The sequence below is a fragment of the Arvicola amphibius genome, chromosome 4, assembly GCF_903992535.2.
Source record: "Arvicola amphibius chromosome 4, mArvAmp1.2, whole genome shotgun sequence".
Lineage (NCBI taxonomy): Eukaryota > Metazoa > Chordata > Mammalia > Rodentia > Cricetidae > Arvicola > Arvicola amphibius.
The window spans coordinates 34,484,881-34,503,697 of record NC_052050.1 but is presented as its reverse complement, the minus strand read 5'-3'; the positions used below and the strand labels follow the sequence as shown (position 1 = coordinate 34,503,697).

The 18,817-nt window shown below is 41.4% G+C and overlaps 1 protein-coding gene across 1 annotated transcript in view; it reads right to left on the bottom strand.

Moving 5' to 3' along the window:
* Window positions 1–18,258, bottom strand: part of Cltc (clathrin heavy chain) — a 62,504-nt gene extending 44,246 nt beyond the window's left edge. Inside the window, exon 1 of the mRNA XM_038325064.2 lies at window positions 17,952–18,258. Within this exon, the coding sequence (XP_038180992.1) occupies window positions 17,952–17,993 (42 nt within the window). The 5' untranslated portion in view covers window positions 17,994–18,258. The remainder of the gene's footprint in view (window positions 1–17,951) is intronic.
* Between the last annotated feature and the right edge of the window lie 559 nt (window positions 18,259–18,817).

The following is an 18,817-nucleotide window of genomic DNA, read 5'->3' as shown; positions in this document are numbered from 1 at the left end:
TCAGTCTCTCATTCAAGCAATTAGGGATATTTTTCCCTAGTACAATTAAGAATACAATTCCATTCTAAGTTCTCAATCAAAAAATTAATAGGACAATGAACAAAAAGCATACTAATTATCAACTGCTTCTTTCTGAGAAACACATGATCTTTGTAACCTATTATTTGGTTTCCAGGCTAGATTTTGGTTTGCCAAATGGCATTACTTTAGGACCTAAGCTTGAACTTAGCTTATAACCAACACAAAACTTCTGAGTGCCCTGGAATTACCCAGTTATAAACAATATGTAAACCTTTCCTTTATGCATAAGGCAGATGTGGTGGTGGAGCACACCACTACCCAGCACTGAGGAGGCAGAGGCAGAGGGATCTCTGAGTTCGAGGCCAGCCTGGTTCCAGGACAGTCAGGACTACATAGAGAACCCCTGTCTTGAAAAAAACAAAACCAAATAATATTTTTGCTTCAAGTTGGATTAAACTGAGAGGGAAGGAAACTTCAGTCTTAAGATTCTGTAGTAGCAAGATATAGTATTTCAAATTTTCCATACTCTAGAGTGCAGACAATTCCTTAATTCAAGACAATTACAGTAAATTTTATGATTATAAAGTATCATCTAGGGGCTGGAGAGATGGCTCAGTGGTTAAGAGCTCTGCCTACTCTTCCAAAGGTCCTGAGTTCAACTCCCAGCAACCACATGGTGGCTCAAAACCATCTGTAATGGGGTCTGGTACCCTCTTCTGGCCTGCAGGCATACACACAAACAGAATATTGTATACATAATAAATAAATATTTTAGAAAAAAAAAGTATCATCTAGAATTAATTATTTTCTGGATTCCCCATAAACAGCCCAAATCCTGGTTTTTCCATTGAAATACCCATTTACGAGTTAGCATCCGTGTACAAACATTTGGAACTACAGTACCTATTTTCAGAGTTGTGGGGACTTAAAGTAAAATACTACAAACAATGCCTGACGCCACAAGGCCCTCAGTCAACACTATCAGCGCAGCAGAACTGTGGGCCCAGCTCAAGCCAACTGTCTTTCATTGCACTTCATTATCTGCTTCGTTCAGCTGTCCATAGGTTGTGGGTGTGAATTTCATTTTACCACATTGATAACAGCTAGAAGGCTCTCAAAATTCTTACCCAAGACCCTGAAATTTTCTTTCTCCCTCCCTCTGTTTTTTTTGTTTGTTTGTTTTGTTTTGTTTTGTTTTTTACAACCTTGCTATGTAGTCCTAGCTGTAACAACATACTGTATATTCCAGATTGGCCTTGAATGGACAGTGAGGGACTGTGATCCTTCTACTTCCTGAGAGTGGATTGCAAGCATGTGTTCCCAAGTCTTTTTTCTTTCTTTTTGAGAAGGAAACTATACTCCAAGACTTGTAATTCTGCTATTTTGCTTATTAAATTCCAAAGAAAGAACATCTTCAAAGCCATGCCACATATTCCTGATAAGCAACCTTATTAATTTTTTAATAGCATACAGAACAGCATTACTAAAGTCTTCTTTCAAAACTAATAAATGGTTCCATGTGCTGGAAAAGGAAGCTAGGAAAGCTAATGTCATTCAAGTAAACAATTACAATAAATTTCATAATTTGATTATGAAGTTCAAGTGGCATCTAAAATTAATTGCTGGAATCCTCATAAGAGCCCAAATGACTGGTTATAGCCCTAGATTTTCCACTAAAATAATCACGGCCCAGTTAATATCTGTGTACTGTTTCTTCACTGCAAACATTTGGAATGACAATATCTACTCTCATAGTTGTGGGGACTTAATGGGAAATACTAAAGCTAACATCAGGTTAGTTTCAAAGTTTCTTTCAACCTAAACACTCAAGACTAAGAAGGGCACTCCATTTTTCTTGTTGGTATACAAGAGCTGAGTGAAGCCACCGGTCCAATGCTAGACGGCTCCACACCAATTATTGCCAGGTTTCCTGATCTGCCCATGCTCCACAATTCCAGGCTACCTTCAAAAATTCATCTTTAGGTTCTCCAAATAAAATAGCTTCTTTAGAAATCTATCATTCAGTTTTTTTTCCTTATGTTTTCCCTGCATGTATGTCTGTGCTCCAAGTACATGCCTAAAACCATGGAAGACGGCAAGGGCATCAGATCTCCTGTAACTAACTAGAGCTGTAAGCGGAGCTATGGATGGTTGTGAGCTACCATGTGGGTGCTGGGAACTGAACCCAACTCTTCTGCAAGAGCAACAAGTGCTCTTCTTAACTGTTAGGCCATCTTTCCACCCCTTCTACCACTGATTTTTAACATGCCTTTCTAAAATTAGTTCAGAACCTTCTTACACAAAAAGACCCTCTAAATAAGTTTTCAAGATAATTGAAGGTGCAAAGATAAAATCCAAGAGTTGACATTAAAAAACAAAAATAAAAAACTGGTAAGAAGGAAAAACTGAGATGACTCAGTAGTTAAGAGCACTGCTGTTCTTCTGGAGGACCTGGGTTCAATTCCCAGCACCCACATGGTGGTTCATATCATACATAACTCCAGTTCCAGAGGATTCAATGGCCTTTTCTGGTCTCCACAGGCACCAGACAGGCAATTAATGCTCAGTTCTATGTGAAGGCACAACAACTATGAGTACTAAAAGGAGGTGGCTGTTATTTCTTCTTAAATGATTTATTTTTATTGTGTGTGCATTGGTGTTTTGCATCCATTTATGTCCATATGAGGGTGTCAGATCCCCTGGAACTGGAGGTACAGACAGTTGTGAATTGTCATGTGGGTCCCCTGGAAGCACAGCCAATGTTCTCAATCACTGAGCCATCTCTCCAGCCCCTATCTCTTAATTTCTTATAGAAGAAAGCTAACTAAAAGGTGGCAAACTGGGAGTCGGGCAGTGGTAGCACACATCTTTAATCCCAGCACTTCGGTTGCGGAGACAGGTGGATTTCTTTGAGTTCAAGGCCAGCCTAGTCTACAAGAGCTAGTTCCAGGACAGCTAGGGCTGTTATACAGAGAAAGCCTGTTTCAAAGAACAAAAACAAAAAAAAAAGTGGCAAAATAAATTGGCCACACGGCTCATCAAAAAGGTGCTTGCCACCAAGCTTAAGAATTAGAGTTTGATTCTTTGACCAACATGGCAGAAGGAAAGAACCCATCCCCACAAGTTGTCCTTCAATTTCCATATACATGTCACTGCACAATGCACATATACACATAAATATATAAATGCAAATTTTAAGTGGTGAAGTGTATGGTGTAGTGTAGTAGTCTCAGTGCACAGAAGGCTGAGACAGGAGGATCTCAAGGTTGGGGGCCAGTGTGAGCTTCTGCATAGTAAGCCACTCTCCCAAATGTGGAAGGAAAGACAAAATTCTTTTAAACATAGGCAACCATCACACTAATTGCTTCAGGAGAAAAAAAAATGGATGCTAAAACTAATGGATTTTAAGGAGAAATGGGAATCTGCAGACTCAACATTATCTTCCCCAGAAGATAACTCCAGAGGCAGAAAACTCAGCTCCAACTTTCATCAAGTTGTATCACAAGCAATGAATCGAACTGATGGCGTATGCTTCCCACTTTAACGACACTGTGCCCAAATCAGACAACTCCAATCACAACCTAGTAGATGGGCTCAAACTGAGGAGCATTTAAAAAACTATACACAACTACACCTTCCTAAAAATGTCTTGAAATACAGCACATTCTAGATATAAAAAATTTAGAGGCAAGTAGGACCACTAAATGCGACTGTTGTTTGAGTTATATTTTGATAATCAACAGCATTGGAAAAACTGGTTAAATCCAAGTAAGACCTGAACTAAGCAAGTTCTGTTAATTCCCCGCTTTCTAAAAACTCTAACTGTACTGACTTACCACACCACACAGGACACTGTTATTTTAGGGTGTCCGGTCTTTATTGTTACCAAGCTCTAGAACTATAGCTTGTGTGTTGCAGACTGTTCTGAAACAAACTGGTTTGGATGTCATGCTACCATTTCCTAAGTAAACTTTGCCAGGACAATTGCTTTGTTTTTGTTTTCTTGAAGAGATCAGGAAAACTTGATAAGCCAAGGGACCAGGAAACTGGTAGAAGTAAACCAGTGAAAGAATACATAGTTTGGTTAAAACTGTGAACACGCTGCTAAAGGACCACATGAACCATAAACACACAATCTGGTAACATGCACACAGAACAAAATGCTAACAAAAGGCACACAACAAAACAAAACCACACTACGTCAAATAATAAAAGACAATTTTCCCACTAATACAATGGCTCAATCTCTGCTATCACTTGCAACTGCATTTGTGCCTATTAAATAATAGGTTTGCTCTGCTTCACCCACCCAGCAGTTTTTACATGAATCACAAATCATCTTCTCTACAAGCACACCCAAGGAAGATGTATCCCACTAAACGCCTAGCAAACTTGGAGCAGAGCTCTTTAGCAGCTACATCAGCTGAAAACTAAAATACAAGAAAGCTTGTGTTTCTGACAGCATTACTTAGGACTCATGTTTCACAATTATTGCTTGGCACCACACTTTTCAGATCCTCCTTCTTTGTTTCATCTGAAATGAGACAACGTCAGCAAGCATGAGCTACTGATTTCCAGACAAAGCTATTTTCTCAATGCTCTATGTACGTTTCCATTAATTCTTGTAACATGGAAGGACTTATTAAGGAGCCACCAATTTAAAGGTCGAAGTTTTAGAGACCTACAGTTGTTCTATAGTCATTATTCTACCATTACTTCCCTAGTACAGGTATTTTTTAAGTATTTCATTCAGCTTAATTTCTTCTACAAACACCAAACATCCTCTACCTTCCTCCAGCACTAAACACATAGAAAAAATGTTGAGCTGTCACCTCACTGGGACCTTCCTGGAAACTAGAAAGATCAGTGTCAAAAACTGCAGTTGCTGTAGTCTGCAGGAAATGAGGAATGCTGAGAATGCAACATGCCTGGGTTTATTCCATCAACAGGATGCCAGCCATTGCTTTTGTTGGCTCCACAAATTTCAAGCAACAAACAAAACACTTTTAAACACTTTTAACCTTTGCTGATCCCACACTTAAAACATACAGGTTTGTTTCTACTCCAGGTGAATCTGTGAAGGCATCACTATTTTTCTTGGGAGAACTTCTGACTCTTGGCAATAACTACAAAATGAATGCAATGCAAGCAAAGATCTACAGCAAGAGACAAGGACTGAAAAACGTTAGCTTGATAGCACGAGAGTCTCTTAAAGAATTATTCCTACTTGTAACCTACTACTAACTGGGAGTTTTGTTGGCTTGTTTTGTTTTTCTTTTTCTGAAACAGGGTTTCTCTGTGTAGCTTTGGCTGTCCTGGAACTTACTCTGTAGACCAGGTTGGCCTACAACTCAAGAGGTCTGCTGGCCTCTGCCTCCCAAGTGTTGGGATTAAAGGTGTGTGCCACCAGTGCCCAGGTTAATGTATTGGATTTTGTTTTTTTTTTTTTTTTTCAAGACAAGAGTTTTTCTACATAGCCCTGGCTGACCTGGAACATGACTGGGAATTTAAAAATGTTAAATTTGACTTATTCAAAAGAAAAATCCAATTATCAGATGAAATACTAACCAAGCTCCAGGGATGTAGGAAAGTTTTTTTTTTTTTTTTTTTTTTTTTTGGTTTTTCGAGACAGGGTTTCTCTGCAGCTTTTTTGGAGCCTGTCCTGGAACTAGCTCTTGTAGACCAGGCTTGCCTCGAACTCACAGAGATCCGCCTGCCTCTGCCTCCCGAGTGCTGGGATTAAAGGCGTGCGCCACCACCGCCCGGCTTTTTGTTTTTGTTTTTTTTTTTTTTCGAGACAGGGTTTCCCTGTAGTTTGTAGAGCTTGTCCTGGAACTAGCTCTTGTAGACCAGGCTGGCCTCGAACTCAGAGATCCGCCTGCCTCTGCCTCCCGAGTGCTTGTAGGAAAGTTTTTATGCCCAAAACCTTGAAGATGGAAATGGCACACCAAGATTACGCCCTTTCTTGTATAAAGGCCACTGTGTACGCACAGAACACACCAAAGGGAGGGGAAGGGGCTTATTTCAAGGCTCAAGAATGTAAAATTTAGTGTCAACATAAAGACCCTCAAAAGCAGAGACAGGACTGTAGTTCAATGGCAGTGTGCAAGCGCAAGCATGAGCCCTGGAGTCAGTCCCCAGGACTGTAAAAACCTTCCCTGTACAGCTGGGCAGACACCAGAGTTTCTTGGTATGGCTATCTGAAAACATTTTCTATGCCATAATTCCAACAGTACGCTGCTGCCTACACTCATTTAAATTTTCTGCCATATGCTAACAGATCTGTTAAGAAATTAGATATCATGCTGTACTACTACTCATTTCTGCTTGAATTACTAATTTACAGCATAACAAATTTACCAGTTTACCAGGTGCTACAAGTTACAAAACCAGAATCATTTTATTTTTACAGATTAATTACTGAAATATTTATTTTCTCGTGGCACAAATGCCACAAATCTCAAGCTCACATAATGAATGAAATTGCATTCAACATCAAGAGTTACTGGCTAAAATATTAGCATTTCAGGGAGTCCACTGAGCACCGATTATTTGGAAACAATTACTTTCTTTTCTTCTTTATTTATTTTGGTTTTTCAAGACAGGGTTTCTCTGTGTAGCTTTGGCACTTGTTCTAGACCAGGCTGGCCTCAAATTCAGAGATCCGCCTGCCTCTGCACCTCCTGAGTCCTGGGATTAAAGGCGTGCACCACCACCACCACCACCACCACCACCACCCTTTCTTTTCTTTTCTTTTCTTTTTTTTTTGAGAAAGGATAAAGAATCTTAATTTGTAGTTCAGCCTGGCCTACATACTGAGACCTTATGCCTCAATCTCCCAAGTGATTTCCCCAGGTCCATTTTCAATCCAGCATTTTAAGTATAATTTTTGTAAAACTTTTACTTTTGTTAAATTCCAATTTTATCACTAAGAAAATTGAAGGGGGGAGTAGATATTAGGCTTTTAGGAACTTGTATTCAAATTGTAGATCATATTTTCCAAAAAAGGGAAAAAAAACCCATCTCAGTAAGTACAGTGACTACTGGAACAGGTTAAAAAAATGAACCCTGGTGTGGGGGAACACGTCTTTACTCCCAGCACGTGGAGCACGTCTTTACTCACAGCAGAGGCAGGTGGAGCCACACTGGTTTACACAGCAAGTTTCAGGCCAATTAGGGTTATACAGTGGGACCCTGCCTCAAAAAGAAAAAGAAGTATCTTGTTTTGTTTAGTCAAAGAGAAGGGATATCCTTCATGCTTAGAATAAATTTTAGTTTATCAAACTAATCTTGCTTCCTTCATATAAGCAAAGCTTGTTTCCACAATCTAAAAATAACTTGTATTTATTTTGGTCACTTTAATTACTAAACATGTAACCTGTTCTTGGCTAGGCATGGTAGTACATGTCTGTAATCCCAGCACTTAAGAAGCTAAGACAGGAAGAGGCCAAGCAAGTTAGCACCATATTAGGCTACACAGCAAAATCTTGCTTTCCCCTGCCCATACACACAGCATAAACAAGACCAAACATAATGTATGATTCTTTTATATAAAATAGCCACAAAATTAAGTTCTTAGTGACAGAAAGCAGATTACCGGTTTGCCAAGCGATGGAAAGAATGAGAGGAAGATAGATTGATTGCTCAACAGGTATAATTAACATCCCAGGCAATGAAAATGTTCTGAAAATATACACCTAAGTGACGTCACACTTAAACACTAAGTCATTCAGTTTTTATTTGCTTAATTATTTACTTAGAAATAGGGTCTTCCTATATAAAGTCTTGGCTGACCTCAGCACCCCCGGAGCTGAGATTACAGGACAAGTGCTGAGTTTCCAAGGCTGTGCCACAACGCGGCACCGAACGCTGTTCACATTCATAATCATGCTAAAACAGCTAATTTAGGTTTCGTGAATTTTAACAAGAACAAACAAACAAACAATCTTGAAAAGGCTAGGGAGTTGACTCAGAAAACAAATTATGCTTAGCAGGGGGACGGTCCTGGGCTTTACATCCAGCTAGCCAGCACATACACACATTAGCATCACTTGCAAAAGCTTAGCTCCTCTGAAAGCATAAACTCAGCTTAGACAGACTTAAGTAATTCAGTCATTTGACTTTCTTTACATACAAAAAGGTAACCCTGTGTTGGAGAAATGGTGCAGAAGATGAGCATTGCTGCTCCCCGGGGACCAGAGATCAGTTCCCAGCACCCATGTTGGGTGGCTCACAAGTAGTGCCTCTAACTCCAGCTTCAGGGGCCTCTTCTAACCTCATGGGTACCCCAAACCTATCCCCTACTTATTTAAAAAAAAAGTAATAACTTAAAAAATATTTTTTATTGATTTTTATTGAGCTCTACATTTTTCTTTGTTCCCCTCCTCTTCAACCCTCTCCCAAGGTCTCCATGCTCCCAATTTACTCAGGAGATCTTGTCTTTTTCTACTTCCCATGTAGATTTTTACACATCACATTTCAGAAACTTTAACTTTGGTATGCTTTGAATGTATCCCCCCAACAAAGTTTACATATAGAAACTAAAACCCAAATCATATATAAATCATATTGTTGTAATGGTGGGCCTTTGGGGGTATTATAGTTTTAATATGAATGTCTCCTACAGGCTCACATGTTCAGTTACTTGATCCTCAGTTCCTTGGTGGCTTTATGTTGGAATTCTGGAGAAGTGAGGGGGATAGCATCTGCTTCTAGCAGTCATGACATGAAGAGCCCCTTCCCTCATCATGAGCAGTAGACACCTACTGTCATGATTTTTCTGCCCAAGAATATGTACCCAAACAACCATGGACTGAACCCTGAAACCCATTTCCACCTTCAGGTCACATTCACAGGTATCTTGGTCACAGCTACACAAAAAATAACACAGAAGGTAACAAAGATTAGATGAGGTGACATTGCTCTATAAGAGACAAGTCCAAGTCAAGTTACTCTCCTCTTGCCACGGGATACCTTCTGTAACCAGGCCCTAACCAAATGCAAAGCAATGTTCTTGCACTTGTCACCTCCCAGAATCATAAGCCAAATAAATTTCTAGTCTTTCTAAATTACATGTCCTTGTGTATTCTGTAATAGCAACAAAAATCAACAGACACTTTTTCCATAAGCATTTTTTAAATATCAGCGCCTTTATTAGTACCAGAAAATCATCTCTATCCCAAAATGCTTTTTAAAAATCCATTATGGTAGTACCAAGTGGTGGTGGTGGTGCATGCCTTTAATCCCAGCACTCAGGAGGCAGAGGTAGGCAGATCTCTGTGAGTTTGAGCCCAGCCTGGTCTACAGAGTGAGTTCCAGGATAGGCACCAAAGCTACAGAAAAACCCTGTCTCAAAAAATAAAAACAAACAAAAAAATCCATTATGGTTGCATTGGAGAAATTGCTCAGTGGTTAAAAATCACTGGCTGCTCTTCCAGACGACCCAGGTTTGAATCTCAGCATTTGTATGGTAGTTCACAATCATCTGAGCTCTCTCTATATATATAAATGCATAATATATAATACATATTATCTATTGATAATGTTTATTAAATTTATTATGGTACAACCACAAAACTTTTAGACATGCTTCAAATTTCCATGTGCCTATCAGGGAACTTCCTCCCATTTGTCTTAGGATACAAGTTATCAGGGAATAGTTAAGATGTTTGTGACATCCAACATTTCCAATTGTGAACACATAAAGAAGAAGGAATTGTAAGATGTATAAAGTAGCCTTATTCAAATACGGGTGATTTCAGGCACATGGTAGTTTCTGTCAAATAATGTTTTGGTATTCAAATAAGTAACTGTGAGAGGCTTAATAACATGCAGAGTTCTGTTTGTCCAAACAGAGTCTTGCTATATAATCATGGCTGGCTTGGTACTCAATATACAAGGTAAACTGGTCTTAACTTGGACCATTCCTCTTGCTACCACATCAGGCTCAGCAAGGCTCTTTTACTGTAAACTCTAACTTAGAGCTACAATAGCGCATGGGTTGAGTGTGTGCCTGTGTGCCTGTGTGCCATGACACCTGTGTGGAAATCAGAGAGCAACTCTCTGGAGTTGGTTCTCCCCTTCCACTATGAGTTCCAGGGAGTAGTGAGTCATCAGATTTCCACAGCAAGCACTTTTTCTTGCTGAGCCAACTTGCAGGTCCTCAGTAAGACTCTTAAAGCAATTCTTTCCCAAAAGATGTTTTAAGATTAAAAGTCAAACAAACAGCCAGGCGGTGGTGGCGCACACCTTAAATCCTAGCACTCAGGAAACAAAGGCAGGGGATCTCTATGAATTAGGAGACAGCCAAGGCTATGTAGAGAAACCCTATCTCAAACTCCACTCCTCCTACTCCACAAAACACACACACACACACACACACACACACACACACACACACATCCATCCTGTCTACATTTTGATATGCCCAAATATAAACTTGCAGAGAGGGGAAAGAGATGGGTTTTATAGACCATGTACCCCTTACAGGTTTCTTTTCACCTAATTACTCATCCACAAATTAAGGTCCATTCAAACTTCTATAAGCCTATATATTCATAAATTCTACAAGTTGAGCATGTGTAGACTTTGGTGGTTTCTCAGATGAGCCAGCTGATCAGAAATAAATGAAAGCAACTGTTAACCAACTCCCACTTTTCATCTACTATGATTTCTGTTTCCGTAGATGAAGATCATCAAAATACTGTCATCTCTAAGACCCTCTAGCATGCATCACCATTGGGTTCTTCCCTTCCCTACTCCAGAAATAGCCTAAGTATAGAAAACGGAAAACATACTGGCAAAACTTCAAGATCTTGGCTTCAATAACTGGGCAGACTGTAGTTTTCTCTTTCAACATGTCATGTATGTGTACCTAGAGTAGATAAAAGGACACTTCTCCAAGACAGGTGAGAATGATTAATATGTACAAGGTCTAAGTATCATACCATACACACAATCTGTACTACAGTCCTAACTTCACAGTTGCTGAGCAGTATGCTAATAAAGGAGGAAGTTCGGACAAGCTAAAATCCTGACACAATCAAATAAAACTCAGACTGGCATTTTCCAGAACTGTACACTGCAGTTTAAAGTTTCAAGTATGATGAAATGTGGTTTAATAAGTTTTGTTCCTATTCTTGCAGAAATAACCGGAAAAGAAAGCCTACTTTACCTAACTTAAAAGCAAGCAAATAAACAAATGAACAAGAACAACTTACCTATTAAGCCATAACAGGAATGACTAACATAGCAGCCTCCAAAGCACAACCCTACAGATCTGCAACCATTTTCGTTCCTATCCCTTATTCCTATGATACTCAAGCTGAGCAAGCATGTTCTACTTTTCCCTCCCTGATCCTCAAGTACAAGGTCTTCCAATTCAAGTTTTGCATTAGTATAAACCCCAAAACATGAACATACAGTGATATAGACAACGGTGGCTTCTGAATGGAACACACTCTTGTCATTAAGGAAAAGGCAACAGTAAAGTCCCAAAACTTCTACCTAATGAGGGATACAAGTTAACTTGATCCTAATATATTTTGGATATTTTATATGAAAACTTAGAGTATCATTTAAGTAATTAAAGCAAAGAGAAAAAAATATTGGCTCACATAAAAGCTATTATGCCCCCAGACATGGCGGCACATGCCTGTAATTCTAGCCCTTGGGAGGCTAAGGTAAGAGGATGAAGAATTCAAGGACACTTAGTCTACATAAGAAGAAAGACCCTATCTTCAAACAAAACCACCTAAACTAAAAATGCTGGGGCTGGAGAAATGGTTCCGCATTAAGAAGAAGCACTAGCTATTCTTCCAAATGATCTGGGTTCAATTCCCAGCATCTAAAGTGTAACTTTCAATTATCTGTACTCCAGATCCAGGGGACCCAAAGCCCTCTTCTGGCCTCTGTGGGCATTGCATACATGTGGTACACACACCTACACACAGACAAAACACTCAAAGGCATGAAAAGAAACACTACTAAATGTATGAATTAAAGAACACCTCAGTAAAACAAGCAATAGTGACATATTTTTTAAATTTTATTGTAGTATACGTGTGCATGATGTGTGTATGTGCATGCATAAGCATGGCATAATATGTATGTATAGGTCAAAGGAAAACTTTATGCATTCAGCCAGATGTATAGTTTGTGAAGTCAATGCAGTGGGTTCAAGTGGTTGAATTCAGGTGGCTAGGCTTGCACAGCCAAGTACCTTTACCAGCTGAGCCACCTCAAGGACCTAACAGTGAAATATTCTGCAGTTCAAACTATATAGACTATTCATTGAAAAAAAAAACACCTTGCCAAACTGAAAATATAAATATTAAAATCTAATCACTATCTGTGTGGCCCCATAAGTTTACTTCTGTAACTTCAGCTTTCCCATCTATAAAGTAAGGGTAATCTCATCTATCCATAGACATAAAACATTTAGTAAGTTTTTAGTAAGTACATAGTAGGTATTTAAGTAGTGGTAAAAGTCAAAGGAGTTTGATTTTGTAGCTCAAATCTGAGGGCAATTATCCAAGCTTTTGGCCATCCCTACAAGTTAACAACATTAGAGTTGATGAACTGATGGTAGACACCAAGAGGTATGATTGCCACTGGCTTATAAGATAACTTGATTTCATGTAGCGTTAGCATGGCATATATGTAAAAGGAATTCATTCTAGTACAAAGGACTACCAACTATGAATATATTTCCCACTTCAGCGACTATATTCACTTCACCATTACCACTAAGACCATGAGCTTGAGACCAGCCTTCTTGACTACATAGCTAAGATATACCCTATCCCCCCCCCAAAAAAACCCAAAACCAAAAAGCAAAAAAGTAGGGTGCAGTGGGGCACAGGCTGCTCTCACTCTAAATGTATAGCAACTATACAATTTTAACAATTTCTGAGCTTGCCTGGTCTACAGTGAGATACTGCCTCAAAAGGGGGGGGGGGGGCTTACACTAATAAAGGCCTGGCTAGAATTCCTTTTTTTTTTCTTATTTTGTGGTTTTTCGAGACAGGGTTTCTCTGTATCTTTGGAACCTGTCCTGCAACTAGCTCCTGTAGACCAGGCTGGTCTCGAACTCACAGAGATCTGCCTGCCTCTGCCTCCCAAGTGCTGGGGTTAAAAGTGTGCGTCACCACCGCCCGGCCCATATCTGTATTTTATTAGATGTGGTTACTGATGTTTCTGAAAAATATCTACCCTATGAACAACAATTAAAAACTATACCAAAGTCACACAATGAAAGCTCACAGATTTGGAAGGAGACACAATTTCAGATCACTAATTCTCTTTTGTTTGTTTTTTGTTTTTCGAGACAGGGTTTCTCTGTAACTTTGAAGCCTGTCCTGAAACTAGCTCTTGTAGACCAGGCTGGCCTCAAACTCACAGAGATCCACTTGCCTCTGCCTCCTGAGTGCTGGGATAAAAGGAGTGCGTCACCACCCCCAGTCAGATCACTAATTCTTAAAAACATTGTTGTATTAAGCCGGGCAGAGGGAAGCGGATCTTAATGAGTTTGAGGCCAGCCTGGTCTACAAGAGCTAGTTCCAGGACAACTAGGGCTGTTACACAGAGAAACCCTGTCTCGAAAAACAAAAAAACAAACAAAAAAATAATTTATTAAATTTTATATATCAAATGTTCAGATACAAAAGATCTACACAGAGACAGCGCCCATAGTTACAAATGAAACAAGATCCCAAGATGCAATCTGTATTATTCAAATACATGACCATAAACAACACCTCACACTGAGATCTTGAAACTTGGATACTGTGACTCATTTTACATTAGTTTGAATCAAATAACTATTAGTTGATGATTGGATCAACTATTAGAACATCAAGTAAGTTGGACATGGTGGTGTATGTCTTTGGAATCCCAGAACTAGGGACTCAGAGCCAGGCCACTTAGGGCTACATAGTAAGACCCATTTTGAATAAAATTTTAAAGTAAACCAAAAAGTTCAAAAATAGTAAAATACCATGATAGCAAATTTATACTGATTACATGATATAATAGTATTTTCAGTATAATGAGTTAAATAAAAAATGAATTCCATCTCTATTTTTAGTTTTAATATGGCCACCACAGTGTAACGCAAAGCGGCTCACTTTTTCTGTAGTCAGCACTTGTTTCCCCAGCCTGAGCCCCCTTTGTCCACTGTTATCTCATCACCGGTCACACTCTAAACAGGTCAGTTTAAAGACTAAGACCAAAGTCCAACAGGAAACAGCAGCAGTAGGAAATCTGTGGAGCTTCTTGCTCTCTTTTTTAAAAGTTAAGATTTATTTATTTTATTCGCAGGAGCATTTTGCCTGTATATGTATACTGTCCTCGGAGGTCAGAAGAGCTCCTGGAATTAAAGTTACAGATGACTGTGGGTTGTCATTTGCGTGTGAGGAGCCAAACCCAGGTGCTCTCAGAGTAACAATCACTGGGAATCTCTCCAGTCCCTGCGTGGCATCTCTTAAAGGCAATCACTGCAGCAGTGCATGGTGGCAGGCCTAGAACCCCAACATTGAGGAGGCTTGAGTCTGAAGACACCCTGAGCAAATTAGCAAGGTACTGTCTCAAAAATAGATGGTTTATGGCCAGGTGTGCTGATATGTGCTGTAATCCCAGCACTCTGGAGCCAGAAGCAAGCAGATCGCAGAGTTCAAGGCCAGCCTGGTAAGCATAGTGAGTTCCAGACTAGTTCTGGTCTGCTACGTAGTAAGACCCTGTCTCAAAAAAAGGAGGGAGGAATGGAGGGGAGCAGGGAAGGGAAGGAAAAAAATTATTCCATGTTTCAAAATACTGTTTTAGAACTCCTAGGTATAGGTCCCATTCTGACTATGGTCCCGAACACTACCTCAGTCCTCCTTCATTGTCAGTAAGAGAAAGGGCCAAGGACTGAGGGAGGACAGAAAAGTGCGTAACAACACAAAAGGGACGGTTAAGAATCTGCTGTTCTCGTCACTCTCTGGTCCTCATTTATCATCACCATGTCCCTCAAGATAGAAATCCCAGCTATGATCAGAAACAATTGTTCTAACAGCAAACTACCAAGTTCCTAACACTACAAATTTCATTGCATTAAAATGAAAACTATAGTTTTACATACCTTAAAGTATTCCCCAATCTGAGCACAAGTATTTTCATTAAAATTAGCTAAACTCCTTAAAGCTGAGTAAGCTAAGACTTAAGAAATTTTTGAAAAAAAATCTGTCTTCAGTTGAGAAACTCTTTCCATGGTAGACTAATTCCAGGTAATGTGCTCTCCTAGTCCACCTAAGCATTTACTTCATCCCAGCAAACCCTGCTTTCTCTTTGAAAACCAAAACCTTAGCAAGAATCCTACTACTCAACTCAGCAAAATACTGCATGCCTGCATTTATGGATTAAAGGGAGAACAGAGTGGGGAGATTTGTAAACAAAAACTAAAAGTAAAACAGAATGTGCCAATCACAAAGATGCTTAATATGCCAAGAATTGAAAATTTCAGGCAAGGGGGTTTTGATGGCTGGCAAATTTACTGAATTCTGCAGCCTAGAATTTCTTCAGAATCTGCAACTCTGACAAAAACTCCTTCATCACATAAAATATTTACATTTATATAATGTGATATGATGTGATTGATGTTCCAAGCATTGATGATAGATCTTCATGAAAATAAAGAGCAAGCTTTGTTTTGTTTTGAGACAGGTTTTCACTATAGTTTTAGAGCCTGTCCTGGCACTAGCTCTTATAGACCAGGCTGGCCTCGAACTCACAGAGATCCGCCTGCCTCTGCCTCCTGAGTGCTAGGATTAAAGGCGTGCGCCACCACTGTCCGGGTTAAGAGCAAGTTTTTATTTACAACATCTTAAAAGTTTAAACTTTTAAGTTTCACAAGTTAGCTCTACACTCTCTAGTTCCTCATTTCCAGTTTTCCTGTGTGTTTTAGAAAACTGTTTTCTGCTAAGCAGAATGGCAGAGACTTGGAAATCAAAGACTTCAGATGATAGCTGAATAGTCCTTTCAATGATGTGTTCAAAGAGAGGGGATAAAAACCTGAGGTCAGGAGATACATTATCTTGGAAGAGAACAATGATTAGGGCTTTTGGTGCAACTGATCACTACCTACTGAAGTGGAATTCTACCAGCCATGCCTAAGCTTAAAGTGTAACATGGTCCTACCCCCCCTCCAAAAAGAAAAAAAAAATCAACATCCGAGATCTTCAAGAATACGTGTAAAGCTATTTTATAAATATTCAAAATCTTCACATTTGAGAAGGAAACAGTTGCAACTATTTGCAGAAACGGCTACTCACATGCCACACCTGCATCAAATTTATTTTAATTAAGGACAAGTTTGGATTCCAATTTGTAGGACCATTCAACAATTCTTGTATTTAATAGAAATGAAAAACTATTACTCAACCAACGATCAACAAATAAGATTTACCAAGGAGCAAACCATTGTCATGGGAAACGATTAGCTTCTCTTGCGTATGGTTTATAAACATGTTTGCAGAAAAGTATTTATTTCTGGTGCACTTTAATGTGTACAAACCATTGTTCACTAGGACGCAGAAACAGTGCAATGGCACTAATTGCTCATATTCATTTTTAAGAGGGAACCCAAACAAGTTTGAACTGAGGACAACAATTTCTTTCTTGACCAGTATTGTCATTTTTTAGACCTCTGCATAACTGTGATCTTATTGCCAATTACTTATTATTATTATTACCTGACCACTGCACCTTCTTTCAGAAATTAGCCCTTCAGAAGACAGAGCTAAAAGCAGGTTCCCTCATGGGGATATTTGGGCGAAATAGTTTAATATGAGTAAATAATGATGTTAAAGAGTCAGGACAAGTGAACCAGGAAAATCAGCAGTTCTGAAGAAGCTTATTTCAGCGAAGCCCTCCAATGGTCACCTGTCTAGGCCAACCGCTGGCATGCTGCTAGGCAAGACAATGGTGTACTGACTCCAGGATAAGGCATAGTGGGGGGAAGGACGCCCCAACCTACTAAAAAGAAGTCAGTTACAGATCAACTGGTCTGGTGCTGACTCAGAGCAGGTATGCACTACCAGGCTCTGCCGAATTCCACACAGCCCTCTGAGACTTACTCCTGCCCTAATCCCACAACTACCTGCTAGATTCCAAAAGGCCACAAATAGCCTCTAAATAGCACGGCCTACCTTACAGAATCAAAGTGAAGCTAAGAGCTAAAGCACCCCACGAAGAAACCAAGAAAGGAAGAATGTGTGCGTTCCCCTTGGGACCTTGACCCCATGCTCCCTGAGGCTGACACCGCCCCTAGCCGCCCCTCTATTCTATCTTCTTTCTGTTCCCGCAGTGAGTGACCTTCGGTTTCTTATAAATTCAGGGAAGGCAAGACACAAGCCACAGCTACTCCAACCCCAAGGTGCCTTTCTCGGTTTTGAACTGCAGAGGGAGGATGAAGAAGGTTGCTCCTCCCCAAGCCACCCGCCACACAATTTCTGGGTGCAGACTCGATGTGGAAATGGGACTAGACCAGGGGAAGGTGACAGCCCTGAATCGGCCCGGGGTTAACGAGAATTCTCGCTCCGGGAGAAACGTGAGAGAGTCTCTCCCACCTACCCCCCCCCCACCCAAATGAATGAACTGGGTAAAACGGGAAGGGGGTCTAGTATGCGCAGTTCCTGCAATTCAGGAAGCAGAATAAGAGGCCGTCAGACGTAAGGCCTGGCCCCGCCGCCCTTTGCACTCCGATTCGTCATTTCCATCCTAGTCTAATATCACTTAACCCTTTAAGCTTTTAAGACAGTAACCCTTCCTCCATCTACGCCAAAACCGAACCCTCCCCCCACTCCCCTCCCCTCGATCCCTTTCGGGCCGGGCCACCAGCTTCTTCTTTCCCACTACCCTCGGAAAGGCCCTCAGCAGCCCCGACCCACACACACCTGGAGATGCTCCTGAAAACGAATTGGCAGAATCTGGGCCATGGTGCTGTCGGGGGGTATGATCTCCTCCTGTCACTGGGGCTACGGGGCAGAGCCTGCCCGGGCTCTCCAAGGGAGAGGAGGAGAAGGGGAAGGGGGGGAGGCTGGGCTCAGCTGGATACTCTCCGGGGACGCAGGAAACTGGCAGGCAGACGAAAGAGCTTGGGTCGGGGGCGGAGGCTCCAGGGGCCGGGAGAGCCGCAATGGCGGAACCGGGAGCAGCGCAGACTCCGGAAACGGCTGAGCCCTGCGGAAGGATCCCGGGGCAGAACTCCGCCCAGCCTCCTCACCCCCTCCGCCTTATGTAGCCTTCCACGAGCGCCGCGCCGCGGTCGGGCGTAGGAATTCAGGGACGCAGTGCGCGGAGCGCTCTCCGCCTCAGCGACAGCGGGAAAACAGAGGAAGCCAGGGACTACTTTTTTTAGACTCATCACTTTCCCCAGGCTCCGGTTGCTCCCTCCTCCCCTCCCCCTCCCCCCCCCTTTTTTTTTTTTAACATTTTGCCACATCATGCGACTCGGGGCGACCGACGTCATTTCCGCAGGCGCTGTAGGACCCACCCACGCACTTCCCGGTGCACGTGATGCGGGTAGGGAAGGGTCGGTTGACGGCTGCCAGAGCGGAGGGCGAGGGCTAGGCAATGGCCGCGGCTTCTGGGAATGAGGTGGCGGTTGGGCCCCCTGCCGGCATGGCGGCCGGGGCGTGTGGAGAGCGAGTTCCTGAGGCGGAGGCTGCGGCGTGGGCGCCGGGGTGACTCAGGAAAACGGCCGCGCCGCAGCGCTCTTCGGGCGGCCTCCCCCGCCCGGTTTCACGCAGTGGGTGGTTGC